The sequence below is a fragment of the Triturus cristatus genome, chromosome 2_2, assembly GCF_964204655.1.
Source record: "Triturus cristatus chromosome 2_2, aTriCri1.1, whole genome shotgun sequence".
Lineage (NCBI taxonomy): Eukaryota > Metazoa > Chordata > Amphibia > Caudata > Salamandridae > Triturus > Triturus cristatus.
In genome coordinates this window covers 753,883,463-753,906,335 of record NC_140582.1, presented here as the reverse complement: position 1 = coordinate 753,906,335, position 22,873 = coordinate 753,883,463, and the positions used below count along the sequence as shown (strand labels likewise).

The 22,873-nt window shown below is 42.9% G+C and overlaps 1 protein-coding gene across 1 annotated transcript in view; it reads left to right on the top strand.

Moving 5' to 3' along the window:
* PDGFRL (platelet derived growth factor receptor like) overlaps positions 1-22,873 on the top strand; it is a 673,754-nt gene that overhangs the window by 617,593 nt on the left and 33,288 nt on the right. Inside the window, exon 5 of the mRNA XM_085642004.1 lies at positions 6,950-7,089. Coding sequence (XP_085498130.1) covers positions 6,950-7,089 — 140 coding nt within the window. The remainder of the gene's footprint in view (positions 1-6,949; positions 7,090-22,873) is intronic.

The following is a 22,873-nucleotide window of genomic DNA, read 5'->3' as shown; positions in this document are numbered from 1 at the left end:
AGGGCGCTGCTGTTGGCATAACCTTAATGCACACAACTCCATGGACCCCTCAGAAAATTGGCGCCCTGGGCCCAGCGCGCCCATAATGAATGCCGGCCCTGCTTAGTAGTAGCCTGAAGGGACCTATACGTTTGGTTCACAGAGATCATGAGAATCTCATGGGCAACATCACTGATTCCAGTGTATCCTGAGGAGGAACGAGCCAGACACGGTGTCATTTCTGTGCCAGGCCCGCATTAGTGACAGAGCCCTTTTTTGAAGGAGTGACGATCTACACTATGATTGATGAATGGTGTGACGTACAGTGGTATGGTAGAGGCTTTCTTCCAATTGAGTATTCTAGATAGACAGCGCGGTCTTGAAGACCCGAGGTTTAATTCCTTCAGGGTCGAAAAATCGAAATTTCTTCATGGTTATCATTCCCACTCGAGTCAAGATCTTGATGGGTTCATGTTGATGCTGTGGGTTGTCATGTGTGTATATACTCTGTGATGTTTGGATGCAGGTACATGTATAGATGTAAACAGATATCCTGCACTGAGCACTTGTTGACCCTTCCACCGCCTGCACTTGTTTCTGACGTATTGTGCTCTATGTTGATGTAATAATGCACTGCATTTGCGAATTGCACTGGGCAGTGTGAATCATTCAATGATATCCTACAGGACCCATAAGGGATTATTTAAGGTGTGGTTAGTAGATCTTTGGTGACGCTCAAGCCACGGGACCACTGTGTTTGTTCTACACCATCATTGGTAATGCACGGAAAAGCAAGGAAATGCTTTGAATAGCGCACACTAGAAACTGCATCACCTCTAGCAGCTTGGAAACTGTAGGATATGGACTGAGCGCTTGTGAAACATGGAGGATGGAGAGCCCTGGAAACCCCATCTCCCTAGCAGTGCGAGCTCTTCTTGTTCTGCAAACCGGCAGTGCACTGGGTGAGACTGTGATTTAGCTCCCTGCTCATTCGTTCTTTGGCCTCTCTAGCGATCCTTAAAAACGTAGTGCTAATGTTATGCCAATTGTGAGGTCAGGTTTTTGGGGAAAACATATTGGAAAGGAAAGATGAAGCAATCTAAAGTGTTCAGCGCTGCATTTCTAGTATCTAGCTAAATTCATACGTCAAACGTACACTTTCTAATAAATGTTCCTTAATAACTATCCTTTGCATGACCACTGTTAACATGTATTTCTAACAGGTGGCGTCATTTTACTTTTTGACAAAGTTTTAAGTCCTTCCTCAACCTAGACCAACTCTCAAGATGGCTGTCTGTGCTTCCACCTTCCATAACCAAATGTGGCTTTGTTGCTTAACAGTCCTGTGCCTCAAGATTCTTTTTTTATTTGTATATTTCTTTATTGGTTTCAACAGACATAATAACAGCCAATAAATGCAAGACTGATACAGAGTGCCAATATGGAACCTACCCTCCACGACCCCCACCCCCGCCCCCAGGCAGAACAACATTCAAATTATGGTACATTGGGAAAAACATGTGCATCATCAGTCATGCATGTACAAAGCAACAAAAAGTGAAGGCAGTAGTTGAGCTCTTGCAGTTAAGCCTCCAGGACTAACAGATATCTAGGGCATATAACGCCTCGGGCTACACGGATTAAGCATCAAAACATAAAAAGTGGGTGTGATTTCAGAAGAGAGCCATTATGACGAATATATGAAGGATACATACATTTCGAGAAATTACATCAATTCGGGCGGGATAGCAGGTATGCTGTAATCGGGGCCCAGAAATCCTTGGGGCGAGAAGACTCTGGTATCTCCTCTTCATAGATCAGCAACTGATCCCTACAGTAAAGTAAGTCCCGGAGCCACTTTTTCACCGTTGGAGTGGTCCTAGCGCCCCAGCATAGTGTGACAGCCCTCTTCGCAATCAAAGTGGATACTGCAACTAGGCGTCTATTGCAAGGTTTAAGGCGTTTAACATACCCAAGAAGGCAGATCTCAGGAGTGCAATGCATGGATTCTAGTACAATATCAGTAAGCATCCTCACCACGTCAGTCCAGAAGGCAAACACCCCCGCACACGTTCATGCCACATGTAGAAAATCTGCATTAGCCGTCCCACAGCGCACGCAGTTAGTGGAGTCTCGTAGACCATACCTAATGAGTTGTAAGAGGGTATAATATAATTGATGTAAAAATTTGAAGTGAATTACTCTGAGATTGAAATTCGCTGTGAGACGCCCAGTAATCTCACAACATTCCTTCCAAACGTATGGTGCAAGGGTAATCCCTATCGCTGCCTGCCATCTGAGACAGGAGGGATGGTCGCCCTGTTCCCTCTCACGCAAAGAAGCATTATAAAGCCTAGTAATTAAGCCCTTATGCCCCTCTCCCGCCAGCATCACCTGCAATGACTGTGGAGTGGTGGTTTCCGCCGGGAACTCCGGATAGACGGTTCTGATAGCCTGCCGAACTCGAACATAAGTAAAGCCAAACATTGAACCGCGATCAGTTCCACTTTGTACCTCCTGTAGAGTCCGGAATTGACGGTGCGTGTACAGATCTCCCATCCAGGAGATACCAGCTTTGGCCAGCTCACGTAGGCCCGGCTTTTCCCGTGCCACAGAGATGTCAGGGTTGGAGGCCAAAGGCAACAATGGAGCATATAGATAGGATAGTTAAGCCCTTTGCACAAGCATTCGCCAAGCCCATGCCGTGCACTGAACCGGGTTTATCTCATTCCATGGGCCGTCTGAGCCGCCAGACAAGGTTGCCGCCTGCAGTGGCATCGGAATAACGGCATCTGAATCAATAGCTACGTGGGGTTGAAACCGCTGGGGGAAATGCCAATAATGCGCAAATTGCACCTGCTCGCACAGGTAGTACAGTCTAAGGTCGGGGGCCTCAAACCCGCCCCGATCAAAGGGCTGAACCAATAGATTCCATCTTGCATCTGGGCTTTTTCCCGCCCCATACAAATGTCAGCAGTACCGATTGTTGCGATTTAAATAGCGCCACATTTAGTCTTATGGGAATGTTAACAAAAAAATAGAGCAGTTTGGGGAGGAAGGCCATTTTGACAACGGCTCTCCTATCTGCGAGCGACAGGAGCAGGTGTGCCCACCGCTCCACCAGGTCAGTGATACGCATGACAGTACGGCCATGATCTTTGTGATCGAAAGGGGTCGATATGATTCGCACATTCGAAATTTATCTTTTTCGGAGTATTAAGCCCACGCACATTCCAGGTGAGGAGTTTAACATTACCGCTCATGGTGGCAAGCCAAAACAAATAGGACTCATGTACAGGAGTGCATACAATGCGTGTCTAAAGTACCATAAGATTTCGAAACAGAGACTACATAGCACAGCCACAGTGTCATTCTGTCTTCCCCTGAAACAAACCCCAAACCCCCCTCTCACATCAGCGTCCCCCAACTTGCCAAAGCCATCCCAATGTGAAGCCCCCACCCGCCAACATACCCGTAACCTAGCAATTCACATTCGGGGTATACCCAATTTGGGGGCGCAGAGTGTGCCTCAGATTCTACATGCATTTTGCACTCTCCCCTTCTTGACTCCCTCCCACTCTGTGTCTGTCCAACTCCCAGCATTCCTCACCAGATTGTCTCATCAACTCACTGATTTTCAAGTACTATGAAGGTGGCACCTAATCTGCCTTGCCATCCGTGAAACCAGCACATCTAAGCATCTACCCACTCATGCCACCTTTCATCAAAATACCAGCAAATGTATCATCACGCTACTACAATCCTTTCATACTCTGTAGTCATTCTTTGCCCTACAATTACCAGACTCTACTTGTCACTGGTTCCCTTCAGCCTCTCTACCATACTTTTGCCACAATTATTTATGGAGCCACCCTCTTACTTTGGGCTACCGGATCTCCCCCACTGGTTCACGCCTGCTCTTTACATCACCCGTAGACCTTGCTCTCGTCTACACACCATCCAAGTGAAAAGCCTCACTCTTCTTCACCTACCGCTTGCACCGCTACATGTCCATCCTTTCTCCAAGCTGTGCAGCAACTCCTTCCGTTTTGGTGCCCTTTGTCTTCCGTACCCATGCAATTGTATATCTCCTACGTTCTTCCATCCTGAATCTCGCTGACCCTATCCATCAAACATCTTCATTTATCCATTTGTAGCGTTACTTTGAAGGCATCTCTACCATAAAGCACTCATCCGTGCACACAATGTTACATCTCTGCCTGTTGATTCCTCCATTACATTAGGTTGTTAAGGAAGATGTATCACTAGTTGGTGACTGGAAGACAGGTCTAGAACATTCTCTCATGGCACTTGTGGTGCATCCTGGACCACAGCATCTTTAGAAACAGTTTCAGTTCCTACATTGGTGCTGTTGCCAGGATCAGCTGAGCTCTGCTGCTTTACTGCCTGACATGCAGTTGGACTTTGGATGCTCTGTTCTCCGCTTCCATACCACAATGCTCAGAAACCTGATAGTTGCTAAATCTTCCTCTAGCATTTTGCAAATAACTTGCTCATTAATGCTCTGCTTGCACTGTCTATCACCAGCACCACCTCCACCATTGCTCGCCACGCCCATCCAATTCTGTGTTTTTCTGTCCATCAACCACACTCTACTGAACAAACATTAAGGGATATAAAGATTAAATAAATGTACTAGTACTAAAAATGATGCGTTATAAAAATCTATAATTGCAAACAAGTAATGTAAACAGTAAGTCAGTAGCATAAATGAACTACTGAGTAACAAATGTTCACTATAGAATATGTTAGTACAGAGCACAGATTGTCGCTTATTGAGAAGTTCTTAAGCTAACACAAGAAACGTGACACAAGAAAGCTACTGGGCGTCAAAGGGAGATGAGGGAAGTCTGTGGCCATGCCCATAAATTAGGAAGGGTTGAGTCAAGTTCGGTGATGAATTTTACCACATTGTGGACATGCAGATGGATCTAGCGTGGATTTTTGTGAAAGAATAATCCCTAACTATTAACGGTGTTATGGCAGCAAAAGTCAACAAAGATTCACTGTAACGAGCAGCAGGAAGGGAGCATCAGCCATGGTCCTCTTCCTCTCTCCTTCTGCTGCCCATTGGCTGCTCCTTACTGCTGGGTTGAGTTATTTGGATATTATCAGGGGTGGTTACCATGTAATCAGTGCTTTAAATGGGCTGGTACTCACCGCTACGAAGTACTGGCACTTCTTCTTTTTTCCCCTCTGAGTACCGGAACTTCTCTGTGCCCAGGGAGAATACCAGTACACACTGCAGCACGTTGGAATTTCCCAAAGTTCCCAAAGAAATGGTCATCATGAGAGCATGCACAGCATTTCTACTCAGCAGTGTATGCTCACATGATTAGCAATTCACACTGGAAGTCACTATCATCTTGCTATCAGCATAAGTGTGAAGTAACCACCCGGTAGCTGTGTGGGAAGGAATGGAAGCTCTCTAAAGATGCCGTTTACAACGGCTTTCCCTTCCTTCTTTGCCATACAGCAGCGAGGATCATCGACAGGGAGCCAGCCAGGTGCAGCGCCTGAGTATCAGGTTTCCCTCCAGTGCCAGGCAAGGGGCCCAGGACTGGATTCCTGCATCCAGCGCCATCCGGGACCCAGGTAGCGGCAATCAGATTCCTGCAGTTGGGCCTCCCATCCATACAACTCCACTGCAAACCCAGGACACTAGAAGGGCCATTTTCACCTCTTAGCCTGCCTGCCACTGGGGTCTCACAGTGTCTTTCACCTGATTAATGTGCCCCCTGCTGAGCTGGGACGTTGAGCCCATAATGGGTGGGGGGGGGGGGGAGGTGGGAGGAGATGGCCTGAAGGCCTCCCTAGAGCCAAGGTGAGATTGGAGGAAGCCTCTACCCTGGTGGAGACCCTACATATGCTCGGGACTCAGCAGTGCTCACTCTTTTTGCTACTGTGAGCTCCCCGGCTGTGGGGCCTTCTGATACCAATGCTGGCTGTGAAGGGGGATAGAAAAAGGTAAGTTAGACACAGCGATGCTAATGATGATGCTCAGTGAGCACAATCTGTTACTGTCCAGCAGATATTTCTTTTTTTAACATTTGTTTCTAGCTCTTAAAATAACCCCACTGAAGTTAAGTTGAAAGAGCAAATAGATGCCTTTACATTTTGTTTGTTCTATTGCCACGGAGGTTGAATATTGAATACCATCGGGCAAATTGCTGCTGATTCTTTTAACATGGGGAGCGATGTTTACTTTTCTTTCCCTGACTGCATTTTGAAAGTTTTTAAGCATAAATACCTGTAAATGAACTGTACAAATATTTTAATTTTGGAAATACGAAGGACGAATGAGGCAGCTCTTTTATTATTCTGAAGTGTCATGGAAGAATTTAATAAGATATTTTACTGGGGGATGCGCAAAAGCTAATTTATTCTCTAGAGCCAGGGGTCTAGCTTCCTTAGGTGCAACAAGTGCAGTGTCACAGAAGCCCGGGGTCCTTTGAAACCAGATTATTGCTGTATTTCACAGATCAAACAGGGGTAAGTAGCCCATTTCCTCCCTTGCACGCAGGCCCATGACACACTGGCTATGCCACTGGCTGGTACCCAATTCCACACATTATCCTTGGTGTGCTGCATAGTTTTTGTCAGTAAAACTACGTCTGTGCAAATTTAGTGGTAATGACAATACAAGATGTGTTGTCTCTGAACGACAGTGCGCTACCACACTATGCACCAACAGTTACATACCACACGATTCCCGTAAATGTTGGCCAGTAGCCCCGCCTCTGGCCCCACCCCCAAACCCGCCTCCCCGCCCCTTCGGTCATAGCTCAATTTAGTGAGTACCTGCACAGTATCTGACCCGAAAGGTAAAAGTATCATGGATTACGTGTTAGATAGCTGGAGTGAAGGCTCACCGCACTTGAACTGATCATTTTTACGAGGCACCATTTGTTTTTTACATTGTTTTTGGTGTTTTGCTGTTCTCTTGCAGTTCCTAGTGGTCCACCCTCCGCCACGATTGCAGCGTCTTCCAGCAGAGTCAAAGGTGGGGAAAATATCAGTGTCGTCTGCACCGTTCTCGGGGAGCCGGATGTCGAAGTGAAGTTTAATTGGACCTATCCCGGCCAAGAAGTAAGATATATGTTGACGTATTTTCTTCCTTGTGGTATTCCCATGGACCCTAAATAATATGGTTTGGTTTTACATGATGCAGAAACACTCAAAGAGATGCAGGAACCATTCGACGTGCATTTAATCATTTGCAAATTGAGGCTTCATTGTTGAGGCGTCTGCACAGGGCCCAGAATAGCTGTTTTCAATTAATACAGAAGTATGCAGTCCAAGATAAAAGCAGGAGAGCACTGTGCATTTATGCAATCTTCAACAACCAGCTTTCTCTTTTCGTTTCTTATTTTAATTCATTTTTAATTTCTTATATCTTTATCAATGTTCCTCCTAAGTAAGGGGCCGGTGGCCCAGCTAGTGCCCTTCTGCAACAACCTGCAGGAACCTAATCATCTCATCAGGTCCCAAAATGTTGTTGCAGCAGCGCCTAGAGGGGCTTCGCTCTTACTCCATAAAGGTAAACATTTCTCCTTCTTTATACTGGAGTGCATGCCCTTGGTAAGGTATTGATTTACGCTTATTGTTACTTTGTCATGGGCTCCAAATGTCCATAGGACGTTTGGAAGGGGCTCCATACATACATGCATACCAATATCAAATGTCATGGGCTTCAAATGTCCTTAGGACATTTGTATGGTGCACCATACATACATACCACTATCACATGTCATGGGCTCCAAATGTGCATAGGACGTTTGGAAGGGGCACCAAACATACATGCATTCATACCACTATCAAAGGTCATGGGCTCCAAATGTCCATAAGACGGTGGGAAGGGGCATCATACATACATGCATTCATACCACTACCAAATGTCATGGGCTCCAAATGTCCATAGAACGTTTGGAAGAGGCACCATACATACATACATATATACATACATACATACATACATACATACATACATACCACTATCAAATGTCATGGGCTCGAAATGACCTTAGGACGTTTGGATGGGACACCATACATACATACATACCACAATCAAATGAAATGGGCTCCAAATGTCCTTAGGATTTTTGAAAGGGGCACCATGCATACATACAGACCAATCTCAAATGTCGTGCTTCAGATGTCCTTAGGACATTTGGATGGGGCATCATACATACATACATACATACATACATGCTTACATACATACCACTATCAAATGTAATGGGCTCCAAATGTCCTTAGGACGTTTGAAAGGGGCACCATACATATGTGCATACATACATTCCACTATTAAATGTTATGGCTTCAAATTCTCATAAGACGTTTGTAAGGGGCGCCATACATACATGCATACATACTATTATCAAATGTCCTGGGCTCCAAATGTCTTTTGGATATTTTGAAGGGCCCCATACATACAAGCATTGCACTATCAAATGCGGGATCACAAACTTAACCTGCTGAAAATGGTTTGGTACGTTTTGATGAGAAGGTGGTGGTTTTCCAAACCAGTAACAAACCTTTCCCCTTCATCACCAGTCTCAATGTGCCAAGAAAAGAGCCGATCACAATACTTGCTAGTAGGATGACCCAATCCAATACTCCTGTCATTGACGCAACTTGATAATCCAATTCTACTTTCATTGACGCGCTTTCTGTTTCAAGTGTGGAAGGGCTGTCCCCAAAATGATGCACGTCTCTGTAATGCTTTATCTAGAACATGGTGTCATTCAGTTTTACATTCAGGAGGAGTCAGCAACAGGTACAATGTTTTGTCATTTTCGATCCAGTCTTGATTTTCTCATACCAAACCTGAGCTTCTCTCTGGTTCTGTCAGCTGTTTCTTCCAGCTCTCCCGAGTCATCAGTGTCACGCACCGTCAGACAGAAACACCCATTTCACTCAATAACTCACTCACTAATTCTTGGACACGTGTTATAGCTATTTGACAGGAAGGGGTGTGCCTGGTTTTGTCAGAATGGCATGCTCCCTCTTCGCAATCATTCAATCAAAAATTCACTTACGAAATAGTTCTAGAAATGCATTGAAAAACAAAATGATAGCAGGCATAGAAGATAAGGCATTATTAGAGCAAGTAAGGTCAGATAATGTTTAAGAACGTTCGCCTTGACCTCAAATAATAAATTAATTTAAAAGAAATGCAAATCTAAACATGTGTCTAAGCTCCAGAAGTTCTCCATTAGTGGACAGGAATTCACCTCCCACAAACATATCATTCCCACCTAAAACAATAAATAAACTGTAAAATCTTAACTCGCGCGGTGAATGGAGGTACGAGAATATACTAAAATTGTGCAAACAGTCCATTGCAAGTATTTTTTCCCGTAGAAAGGCTGCCAGACCATACAAAGTTAAGGACAATTTGAGAATCTGCTCTTGTAAAATAGATATAAACATATTTTTTGTTCCAAAACATTGAATGGTCAGTTTAACTGCGTGGGTGCTAACATCATTCAACAGAAGTACCCATTGTGAGAATTAAGCCTGTCGCACTTATTTATGTGCTTGTTTTTTGCTGCCTTTCTTGCAGTTATCTGCTGGAATTGTTGATGTATTATTACCTGGGACACTGTTGTTTTCTTTGGATGGGCGTGTTATGAATTCATCTTCCTGCTACACAGTACTCATTTTCAATTAATATTAGCAGCGAAACTGGTACTGACCAATAGACAAAAATGAGAAAAGATGCATGCAGCCAAAACACTAGTGGAGGACATATATATTCAGCCTCTTTCAGTGCTGAGCTAACACCTCCAGTGAGCCAGTCAGTAATATAGTAAGCCAGGAGATCTCACTGCGATCACCCACTCAGCCAGCTTCATTAAGTCCAGGCTGCCGTTTGGACACCAGTAGAATAATCAAATGGCTGTTTGCACTAATCTTATGCTATGGGATGCTGTGTTATACTATGTTGTGTTATGGCCTTGTTTCCTCCCATTCTTAGTTCACCTGCTAACTCTGCAGTCCCACTCCCTGCAGAACAATCCCCAGTCTAGGGAGGCAGGTGGCTAGCAATAAAACCAAATCCATATTTAACTGGGTTGGAAAAAATGTGCAGTTGCTTCTTTGCGCTTCATTTAAACATTTGACGTAGCACAGCTGTGCCTATGCGCTGCAGCTGGGCTAATTTCATGGTTTCCTTTATTAACTTCTGTATTTTGGTTGACAATATTCTGCAGAACCGGTTGTGTGTTTTATTATACGTAAAGCCTCAATTTGTAGAAACGTCCATATCATAGAAATTTCTGACTGGTCAGAGGACCCAGACACATGCTATTTGCCCACTTGAAACACCAAAGACACAACCATATGGTGTTTCTATTGGGGCCATCACTACTATCCTGGGTCTGGCGCCATGTTCCAGCTACCACTCCTGTCAGAAGGCATTTAGATTCAAATGTAAGGATCCATTTACATTAGCTTGGTGAATGGCGAATCGAACTATTCTAATCAGAGGAGTGCACTGTGGCAGGGCCAGAAGTGTAACTCTGACGGGTCAGTGTGTGGGTCAATTTTTTGACCGTTTGTGTTACTCATATTGTACGGTGAGGTGGTTTTTACTGCTAATTTTCTTGGTAGTACCACAAGCATTGCCTGCTGCAAGCACACAGATGGTCTCCCATACCTCGCAAAACACTTGTACAGCATGTCTGTAAAAATTAAAAACTGACCCAATTTCCAGAATGCGGACTACTTCCTTAGCTATCTGATTCGCTAATTGGGCCACTTTTATTTTGGTGCCTGGGCCTATATTTTGTCCCAGTCTAAATGTAGTTCTGATTTTAGTGGGGACCAGGACTAACAAACGTTCAGGGGACTGCACGCAGCCATGTGCTTTGATTTTAGCCACTTCAAGAGGTCGGAATGATCTATAAATGGAACGGCCAATCACAACATATGAGATAGGAAAGGAAATGAACTGCTGGATGTCAACCAGGCCTGAGGCTGTCAAGCAACAGCACCTAATGCCAGGAGCGCTAAATTAAGAAGCAAAGATTAGATTACCAGGTTTAAAATGGTACAGCGATCTAGGAAGGGTTCCAGGCCCACTCTTCGGCGCTCGGCCAGCCAGAGGACATAAACCCCTCACGCTCTCTCTCTAATTAGTTCAACAGATTTTAAATATGGCGTCTACGTTAACGTGTGAGGGGCGGACATTCAACAAATGTCATCCGCAGGCTCACCGTACGTTGCACGCACCAGCCTCTTCTACGTCACAGGTTCTGCTCCTGCTACGAAGGATTAGCGCTGGGCCCTGATTAGAAGAAAATGAGTCATTAGCCACCGGGGAATAAAAGATTTTCCGCTGCAGTTGCTCCAGATGCTGGCTGGGAGGGTTCCTACGGCCTCAGAAATGAAAGACGAGCTCCGAACCGGCAGAACGCGTCGACTCACCAGGAATACCCTACAGGCCTACAACCATTCTCGAAAATTAAAACGGGCTGGGACGAAATAATTGCTTAATCGGAGACGCGCCTAAAAGTACGGATACTGTGTACCGCGTGGAATTGTTAATCTTGCACTAAACGCCGTGTATGCGCGTCCCCTGAAGGCAAAGGCCATAGGTACGTATTTTGTGGTCAGGATCTATCAACAACTACTCAGATGAACTCCATAACAAGCATTTACAATGCAACGGTTTCGGCATTGTTAAAGTTAGAGCTATTGGCATTGCTCATGACATTATTTTTGTTTATGTTTTTGTTTTTAAAACATTTAAAGAAACGGCATTGTCATGAGCAATGCCAATAGCTCTAACTTTAACAATGCCGAGACCGTTGCATTGTAAATGCTTGTTTGGTATGCTCTGATGTCTCCCCCAGATGTGAGGATTTTACAACCATCGTAGCCAATTTAAAAAAAAAAATTCAAACAAACTTTAATTTCATGCACACAGGGCTCAAAGACTCACCAGTCAGAGCGCGTAACTACAGGTGAAGGGGGGATAGATAACAAGTGAATAATCGTCACACAAGCCGCAGTACCTCCTAGACAATGTATGATGACCTGAACACTTCATATAGAATACACATGAATCGGGCATCCCGAGAAATGCTTTCTTTATTGAGGGGGATGTTTGAGTTTGAAAGCATGACGTGAGGGCAAGTTATCTCATCTGCCGCGAGGTTTTACTTCTCATCTCACAATGTGCACAGTTTATAAATGTGCATACTTTACGAATGTGCATAAGAGATCCGCGTAATTAAGAAGTAATACATTGTAATTGGGTAAACACAAAGCTACAACATAGCAACAATTAAATGTGGTAATGAAATACAGCTCACCCAGAAGAAAGACCTCAAGATTATAGCTTTACTGTGAAGTTATAGATTATTGAGAGTCGTGTTTATTCTTGGGGCATTCCAATTGCCCCCTGCCTTCTGCCCCATCCAGGAAGGCATGGAACCAATCTCTGTCCCTGACCAAGAACACATGTCTACACTTCCTGGCGCTGGGAGGTGTGTGCGGGCGCTGCAGTTACCTCACACCTAGCATACTTGGCACCTCACCAACCATAACCCCAGGCTAGATGAACACTGCTACACCTTCCAGAACTGTCCAAAGCAGCTGTTAGTTCCCGTTAGACGCGCTGGCACTGCCCCCCGCTGTGTGTGCGCCCCTGCCCTGTGAAATAAGGGGCGATCTGAAGCTAGGACTGGTCCCACCACCCCACCCCTTCCCCATACACACACATCCTGTTGGATTTCCCAGGCTCTTCCTGGGTAGAGCACAGTGTAGGACCATGTCTGCAGGACACTGCAGAGCGCGCCTACACCCCCGCCAACACACGTTTTGAACCATTTTCCTCAGCCCAAAAAAAATCAGTGTGCAGTGCAGAATTAAACACAATGGGCTGCCTCGAGCTCGGTTCACAAATGAAGGGAATGCAGCAAGGATCAGGGATAAGGCTGATCCTAGAGGGGGCAGACATAAAGACCCCGAGCAGGGGTGGCACAGGAGCTCATGCCCATCCTGGTGGGGGCTCTCCGAAGCCCCGGCGGGTTCTGCTCACCTCCTATCCCGGCTGGTGCTATGGAGGCTCCGCGAACCCCTCGCTCCCTCCGACCCTTCTCCGATGCCCGATCTCGGCGGGTCTGCCTCAGCCCGGGTCGGTGTCTGGGAGCCGCCGGTCCCGGGTGTCCCCGTGCCTCCCTATCCGGTGCACTCCTGGCTTCGGCGGCAGCAGGGCCCTCCCCTCATCCCGCACCGCGCTGCAGCCTGGGAAGCGTCATCCCGGGAGCACTCCTCCTCCCTCCGATCCGGGCCCGCCTAGCGCACAACATGGCGGCGGCGGGGGCAGGACTGGGGCATCTGCGGGGACGGGGGTATATGGGGCTGCAGGGTACCCATCCGAGCTCCCAGTGCGGGAGCAGCGAGCATCGGTACCCGGCCACAGCCCAGGGGTACCAGGGTGCCACTCTATGCCCCCGCAACACGGCGGGCGCTCATCGATGCTTCTCATACCTGGTACAACAGCTCGGAAGCCACCTTCATTCCTAAACAAGAAATGGAAGCGATTTTAAACCCAAATAATAAGAAAGAGCAATAGGTTAACAAAGAAAGAAGAGGGGTGGGGGGTTGGGGGAGAAGGAGCCGAGCGATAGAGGAAAGAAGGCAGGAACGGGGGCGCAGGGGGGTGAGGAAGGTCAAACCAAACAGAAATAGACACCACTGCCTTTCTCCGAGGCAGAGCAGAAATGCCTCGGAGAAACGCAGCGTCCTTTTCGGATTCGGGGGCGTGTTTTGCTGTTATCTCCTCCAGCCATTGGCTGGAGGAGATAATGAGACTTTCTGCAAAAACCACGCCCCCCGATCCGAAAAGGACGGGGCATGATCGGAGTGACAAAGCCTCTTCTCCAATGGCTGGCCAGCATTGAAGAGGCCAGCCAATGGAGAACAGGGGAGAAGAGGGGCGGGTTCAAGCCCCTCTTCTCCAAAACATTAAATCTCTCGACTTCCGGTTCTGCCTTCGGCAGACCGGATGGTCCCGAGACCTAAAAACACTGTCAGACCACAGGATGAGTGAGGAATATACACAGGGGTTTAAGTGGGATGAAATAACAAAGGGGGGTTCTCTTAAAGGGGCATGGTCAATGTAATTAAGGGCGTTGCTTAAAAACACAAGCAACAAATCTATGCTGAGCATAATGTGCTGCTCGACTAGTATTTTGCTGCTTCTGTCATTGCATCCACGTATATAATACAACAAGTAACATTAAACCTAGAACAAGCCTGGACTATTAGCTTTGTCAATGGTTATTTGCTACGGCCTCGTATATAATATTGAAAATGTTTCCATTCTGCCATGATGAGACTGTGAAAGAACTGTAACGAGTCTCTTTGAAGTTACATCAAAGGCCGTGAAGGGTGGTACTGCTGCAAAGTTAAGATTTTTTTCTCACCCTGATGGTGAGGGCGAAAATGGAGAGCCTGATAGGGACCCGTCTCAGCACCTGCTTTTTAGAACTGCTGGTGCTGATCCCCGGCAGGAGCGGCCCACTTAAAGCCCTGGATATACATAATAATATTTAATTGATTTTTTTATGTAGTGCTTTTGCCGCTGTCTTTCTTAGTGTGACAAAGAAACGGTGTTGTCCTAATACTTCACACGCACCTGGACAATAGGAACAGCAAAAAAAGAATTGGATGCTGCAGAATCGATCTAAAGTAGTCATTTCTAAAGCTGAAGGAAACCTTAATTAATCCCTCAGACGAGAAATATTCTCAATCAATCTTAGTATAAAATCACATACTTCTTAAAAACGAGAGGAACCCTTTGTGACCCAAAGGACTAGGATTCAAACAGAAATTCTGAGTAAAATGTCCTCTGGGAATATTATTAATAAATCTAATTTACGTGAAATTCCTACACAGACAACAACGCCACTCATAAATCCATTATTCCACATTCATTCTTGGGTAGCACTGTGAATACCAAACACGTAAGTGGTGGCACAAAGACTTACAGTTGCTGTATTAATGTACTGACTTTATTAAAATTATAAAACACAGTATAAAACATTCCATATAATCAGAAACGTGGGACATGAAGGAGAAGAAAAAGAAAAGGACACAGTTGATATTACAAACATAAACCGAGAGATGACCAAGACATTAAAAAATTTTGTCATTAGGTACCACAACCACTGTCTATATAAAGATACACCCCAATGATTCCAAGTTCATCAATATTTAGGGTGTCTTGAGAGCGATGAGTTTGTGGAAAACAGGCGTCGACGCGTTTCGAATTTATAATAATGGTAGAACCTTCTTTTTCAAGACAACAAAAATAATACTCTCGATGCATACAATATCTACAATAAAAACATATAGTCAATCAGTAGTTGCTATAAATACATCATTACATCAATATCAACATTGTAATCTTAAAAACGTTTCTTTTTTTAAAAAAAACACCTTACTGTCAGTAAGAACAACATAACACTTGTATCTAATAACCCTGTCCGGACAAAGACAGATGAAAAATATGACAACTATACAATCCTTGATACCAACCAACCAACCTTCTTAATACCCACAGTGCCCCTAATGCACATACACCAAATATTTTACTCCTTGGTTCCACACCAATTCATTCTTACATATACCTTTATATGTGCACAATCTACCTCTATGTGCTAATGTAACACTTACCTATAATTTCCTGATTCTTTGTAAATTAGGTACTAATGTTATGTTATGGTATGTTATTGGGATTTGTAAAGCGCACTGCTACCGTTAGGTGTCCTGGCGCTAAAAATGCATCAACCTGCAGGTCCAGAGGGAGAAATCATAGCTAAATACAGAAAAGCGAATCGTGAGTGAGGAGTTATTGAGAAAAAAGCCAGGTCTTGAGACCCCTTCTAAACTCAAGCAAGCCAGAGGCCTCTCTCAGCTGTGAGGGGAGACTATTCCAAAGCTTAGCAGCGCAATGGAAAAAACTTCTACCCCCCCAACTGACTGTTTTAATTCGTTGGACTTGTACCCGTCTTGCTGTAGTTGAGCGAAGAACCCTGGAAGGGGTATACCAGTGTATATATTTTCTCATAAAATCTGGCCCACCTCCTTCCAGAGTTTTGAAAACAATGCACAGAGCCTTGAAATCAATCCGCTGTCTTATGGGTAGCCAATGAAGGTCTCTAAGGCCTTTTTTTACAGATACAAACTTAGGGATACCCAAAAGAAGTCTAGCAGCAGCGTTTTGTGCCGTCTGTAATCGGCTAAGTTGCCTTTTGTGTATATTAATGTATAAAGCATTGCAGTAATCTAGGCGGGACATGACCAATGCCGTTACTACTGTTCTAAGACAGTCATCCGACAGGAAACGTTTAATTTTCCTCATGATCCTGAGAATTAAAAAGCAGGATGATACCACCTTACTTATTTGGGCAGCAAAGGACAGTCTGGAGTCAACCACAATTCCCAGATTTTTTGCCTTTTCAGTAGGAACTGGGAGTGAGCTCAAAGATTGAGGCCACCAACTAGGTGACCAAATATTTGAACATTTACCAAAAATGATCACTTCAGTTTTTCCAGCATTGAGCTTCAAACAATTTGCAGTCATCCAGTCGGCAATGGATTGCATACAGTTATAACAGTCCCGGCCGGCCACCTCCTCCTTGCCTTTTTGAATGGACATCACTATTTGGGTGTCATCGGCATAAGAGGTAAGTTGGAAGCCAAAAGGACGGATAAGAGCTGCCAGCGGAGAAACATATAGATTCAAAAGCGTAGGGCTGAGCGCCGAGCCCTGGGGAACCCCACAGGGCAGGGAAAAGGGCTTAGAACAGTCTGTGCCAAACTCTACTGTTGGACGTCTGTCTAAAAGAAAGGATTTTAAAAGAGCAAGTGCCTTATCAGTAACCCCTTTCCTATTTAATCGGTTCAACAACACATCATGATGTACAGTGTCGAAGGCCGTGGACAGGTCTAACATGATCAAAATGGCCGAGCCGCCATGATCTAATGTATCTCTAATCTCTTCCGTGGATTTAATTAGCGCGAGCTCCGTGCTATGTTCCGTGCGAAATCCAAACTGAGTAGAATCAAGAAGATCATTATTTGTGACAAATGTACTCAGCTGGCTGTTCATCTCTCTTTCAATTATCTTAGCAGGTAATGGGAGTTGAGAGATGGGCCTATAGTTATTCGGCTCTTTAGGATCCAAATTTGCCTTCTTAAGAAGGGGAAGAATAGAGGCTTGTTTCCAGATTGTAGGGAACAAGGCACTTTTAAATATATTGTTGCATACAGAATTAAGAGCAGCTCCAATAGTGTTGGGTGCAAGTTTGGCTATATTTGCAGGACAGGGGTCTAAGGGAGAACCAGATTTAATTACCTGCAGATGTTTTATGGTATCTTCAACACTCATACTCATAATGGATCACTGCTATATGGATCCAAATGCTCGTGTCCGCAAATAGGGATTTATTTCTCCTCTTGCAACGCTACATAGAAGAGACACAACAATGGTGTCATTCATCATAACATACATTATTAATCCTTGTCACTAAACTCATCTAATATTAAAAAGGTCATGATTATATTGAATGAGTCCTACTTCCTGCAGTGTCTTTTATAAAATAAGCACTTCTTGTTTATCTTCGTGCTGTATTTCTTCATCTATAGTTCTCAACAATGCTCAACATTTTTATATATCTTACACCTATATCAAAATTAAATTAACTTGGTATTCCTTAATTTATTATATAAAAGGAAACCTACAATATTTCTCAAATTTAGGTGCTGATTGGCTGAAAACTAAAAACTAGACATAACCTACCCAAGGTCTGTTAGTATAGTTTGACCATTAGCCGGACTCCCTTCATGTATAATGGTTTGCTATTTTTTTTAAAAACGGGTCCTAAAGTCCAGTCTACGAAATAAAAAACATGAAAATAATAATCACTCTTTGAATATTTTTGAATGAATACACACGCTAAACCATAAATAAACGAAATTGGACATAAATGACAACTTACTCATATATTTAATCCTATAGTTCTCAAGGGTCTTTTTTATTTATATTGACCTCGTAGAGCTGCAAAAATAAACAAACACACAATAAGGAGATTACCCTTCTAATTAATTAAAAGCTAATTATAGATTTAATACATCATTAGGGTTTTCAAAAAACCACTGTGTAGTTAAAAATACTCCAAGCTTACTATTTCTAAGTATCTAAAATTTCTCTCAGTATGTGCTTCAGGTTACTCTGTGATAGTCGGAACTTTCCTTTCCAGTTCGTTTATCAATATGCTGGCTCCCCACGCTATTATAAAGTCCTCCATGCTCATTACACGGTTTTAACCATCCCGTAATTATCGACGTACTAATGCCTACACTCCTACTTCTATGCTTACCTCCTACAGGGAGCTGGGCAATCTTCGATTTACCGACCAGATAGTCAAACTCAGCTCTCACCCGCAATTCTATTTAAATACCCGCCTGTTTCCACCAATGCGGACGTGAACGTGAATAACACATGACTCACGTCCTTGTTCTGCGGGCGTCAGTCGTTTTTTTACCTCCCTCTTTTCGATGAACTTTAGTGGGGGCATGTTTTCAAATATCCTGTTCTGTAAATCGGCCGTACGATGCCTATTTAATTAAAAATGCAGCAAAGTTGGTAATCGGCCGTGCTTGATCAGAGAGTTAATTTGGTTACAAATTTGCCACCTCTAAATGTTTATAGCCCAACTCAGAGTATACTGATGGAAGCTCTGTTACTGTCCGGAGATTCTCGATAATCATTTTCCAGAAAGATTCACTCACCCTGCCCTTAAAAACTAATATGTATCTAAACATCATAATCATCACGTATCTATATTGGCACTATTGCCAACCTTTGCAGTCCCTCGCTTACCTCGTAAATGGAGCCGGTATGCCTTCGATTTTCCCAACGGTTTACAAAACACCGCTTTGCCGTGCAACGCTGTTTAAAAACCCGCCTATTGTTTACTACACTGCGCATGTAAGCGTAGCACGTTACGTTACGTAACACGTGACTAACGTCCACATAGGCATCAGTTGTTTTTTTAAATATAAAACTTTTTAACCCCTATATACAAAAAACTTTATTGAGTGCATATTTTCTAATGCATATTTTCTAATGCTCTTTTTATCTCAACTGCCCGCAAATCGATTCAGCAATCGCATCTTAATCCCATATTGGTCTACCTTTTTTTATTTAAAAATAAAAATAATAATACCCTACCAAACATTTTTTTATATATGTAAAACCCTAAAAATACTAACAATGCTAACAACATAGTCATCCAGATCCATGACCATAACTATGTCCTATAGTGGAAGAGAACGATATTATACAATAATGGACATCCATTCTTCTCTAGAATTAAGTCCCTTGAGCACAGTATTGAATTTACAGATATACCACTGTTCCCTCAGCTTTCTTTTCTTGTCTAAGTCGCCTCCTCTTTTGTTACCTGTGATTTTTTTTCCAATATAAACCAGCCGAAGTCATTGCAACTGTGTTTTATTTTATAAAAATGTTCAGTCAAAGGTCCATTCTCTTTATTTGTTCTAAGTGCCGATTTATGTTCTAGCACCCTTAGTCGAAGTTCACGACCTGTCTCTCCAATGTACCCTAGACCGCAAGGGCACGTTAAGAGATAAATCAAATTTTTACTTCGACAATTATTCAAACTGTTGCAAATAATTTCATGGCCATTAAAATTTAACTTCTTTCCCACCACACAGTGTTCACAAATCAAACACATGCCACATTGAAAATTTCCAACTGCTTTCGTCCCATGTAATGTAACTTGACAGCCTTTTTTGCAGTCTCTATAAGTGTTCACCAGAGAGTTCCTAACATTCTTAGTTTTTTCTAAATGCAAATAGGGGTTTCTCCAATTTCACTTCCTGGCCATCATTTACAATCTCCAAATTTTTGTTTACAATATTTTTAATTTTATTGCTACGTTCAGAAAACTGGCTTACCAACACTAATTTCTCTATATTTGATTCAGTGTTTTTTGTTCTTCCTTGGTCTAAGATATACTCCCGATCGTAATACTTGGCTCGTTTATACGATTGGTTATATAATAAATTAAGGAATACCAAGTTAATTTTATTTTGATATAGGTGTAAGATATATAAAAATGGTGAGCATTGTTGAGAACTATAGATGAAGAAATACAGCACAAAGATAAACAAGAAGTGCTTATTTTATTAAAGACACTGCAGGAAGTAGGACAATCAATATAATCATGACCTTTTTAATATTAGATGAGTTTAAAGACAAGGAATAATAATGTATTTTATGACAAATGACACCATTGTTGTGTCTCTTCTATGTAGCGTTGCAAGAGGAGAAATAAATCCCTATTTGCGGACACGAGCAATTGGATCCATGTAGCAGTGATCCATTAGTACCTAATTTACAAAGAATCAGGAAATTATAGGTAAGTGTTACATTAGCACATAGAGGTAGATTGTGCACATATAAAGGTATATGGAAGAATGAATTGGTGTGGAACCAAGGAGTAAAATGTTTGATGTATGTGCAATAGGGGCACTGTGGGTATTAAGAAGGTTGGTTGGTATCAAGGATTGTATAGTTGTCATATTTTTCGTCTGTCTTTGTTCGGACAGGGTTATTAGATATAAGTGTTATGTGTTCTTACTGACAGTAAGGTGTTATTTTTTTTTAAAGAAACGTTTTTAAGATTACAATGTTGATATTGATGTAATGATGTATTTATAGCAACTACTGATTGACTATATGTTTTTATTGTAGATATTGTATGCATCGAGAGTATTATTTTTGTTGTCTTGAAAAAGAAGGTTCTACCATTATTATACCTTCGAAACTTGTCGACGTCTGTTTTCCACAAACTCACCGCTCTCAAGGCACCCTAAATATTAATGAACTTGGAATCATTGGGGTGTATCTTGATATAGACAGTGGTTGTGGTACCTAATGACAAACATTTTTAATGTCTTGGTCATCTCTCGGTTTATGTTTGTAATATCAACTGTGTCCTTTTCTTTTTCTTCTCCTTCCTTATGTCCCACATTTGTGGTTATATGGAATGTTTTATACTGTGTTTTATAATTTTAATAAAGTCAGTACATTAATACAGCAACTGTAAGTCTTTGTGCCACCACTTATGTGTTTGGTATTCACAGTGCTACCCAAGAATGAATGTGGAATAATGGATTTATGAGTGGTGCTGTTGTCTGTGTAGGAATTTCACGTAAATTAGATTTATTAATAATGTTCCCAGGGGACATTTTACTCAGAATTTCTGTTAAAATCACATACACCAGTCTGTGATCTAGATGTTTATCTCTGTATGTATATTTGTAAATGAAATACAAATTATCTACATATACAAACAATAAAGTAATAGAGAAAATATGTTATACATATATGCATTTAACATACATGAATAGTCATACAATCTCTATCATATACAAAAGAAAAAAGGAGAAGCAGAAAGAATCCTTGTTGCCCTAATTTCTTAAGGGGCTACGAAAGAAGAATTTTTTTCACCGGTTATGTTTTGCAACCCATATCAGAGAGATAGCCCTTATGTCAACAGCTATCAGGCGAAAAATCAGTCTAACGCCCTTTTCTCTTTTAAGGGGTGCTGCAAATTTCCTTTGTTAAGAAGACACATTTCTGAGGGCTTCTCTTTTCTATCAGGTCGACGCGTTTCAGCCCGTTTCATCTGGGCCTCATCAGGACTTGGGGCACAAAGGAAACCTAAAACACAATAAAGATTCGTATTTACATATATACTGATCTATACGAGATAATTCTCATTGGAGATTAGTCTCGCAAACGCAATTGTCCCGAAGAAGTTTAGTGCCACTGAAATATTACTGTGGAAAACACAGAGCGTGTAGAAAAACAGACCCATGAAATCATAACACGTGTCCTCCGTGTAAATTTCACCTGTGAAGCAACTAAGAAATAAAGGAGGGTGACAGTGTATAAAGTAAACACCCAGAAAGCTAAAGATAAACCCAAACTGCAAATCAAAAGGCCAAAAACGAATCAAAATCTATACATAGGATTCCTAACTGCCCAAGTCTCTATTCGACACCTCTCAACGTAATGGAGTGCAGCTAAAGTCAAGAGAGTGCAAGAGGAACCAGAGTATAACAGGAAGCTACTACCTCCAAGATTCGCCAGTAGTGTTATTGAAATATGGACACACTAAACGGCTCCAGGGACACACAACTGCTCGGTCAGGAGCTATTCTGAAAAACAGTGATAGAAACTCGTCAGAATTTCGAGAAATGAGACCCAGGCTTAAGGTTAATGGAGTCCTGCACAACCCCCATGTATACGTACTTTTTAATAGGTAGACATAGAGTGAGCAGTCTTTCACCCGTCCCAAGTGGAAGGAGACACAGCGGCTGCCCTGTATTTATTTCTCGAATCGGGGGGAGTCTAAAACGGAAATAAGCACGTAAAAAGATAAGTATCTAAGCGGCTCAACTTTTGCGTGCAAGCGTACACCAAATTAGGATAGAGCAAAGCTTACCCGGGAAATCAATTCTGTGAATGCGGGACCTCTCGGTCGTAATGTTATGGCGCCAACAGTGCAAAACGCGGAAGAAAGCGTAACCGCGTTATGAGTTTCCTGTGATAATGAACATGGACAACAGACTCGGGGTGCCTATCTATCGAGTCAAAGTTACATGTTCTCCCAACTGAGGGCAGACTCAAGCCCGTCTGTCTATTGTGTAATGATTCCAGTTTCCATGGAAAATAAAAAGAAATCAAGTGCATTCTCAAAACAAAATATTTACAAAACAAGTGAAAGGAAAAATAAAATGGAAAAACAAGGGGAGA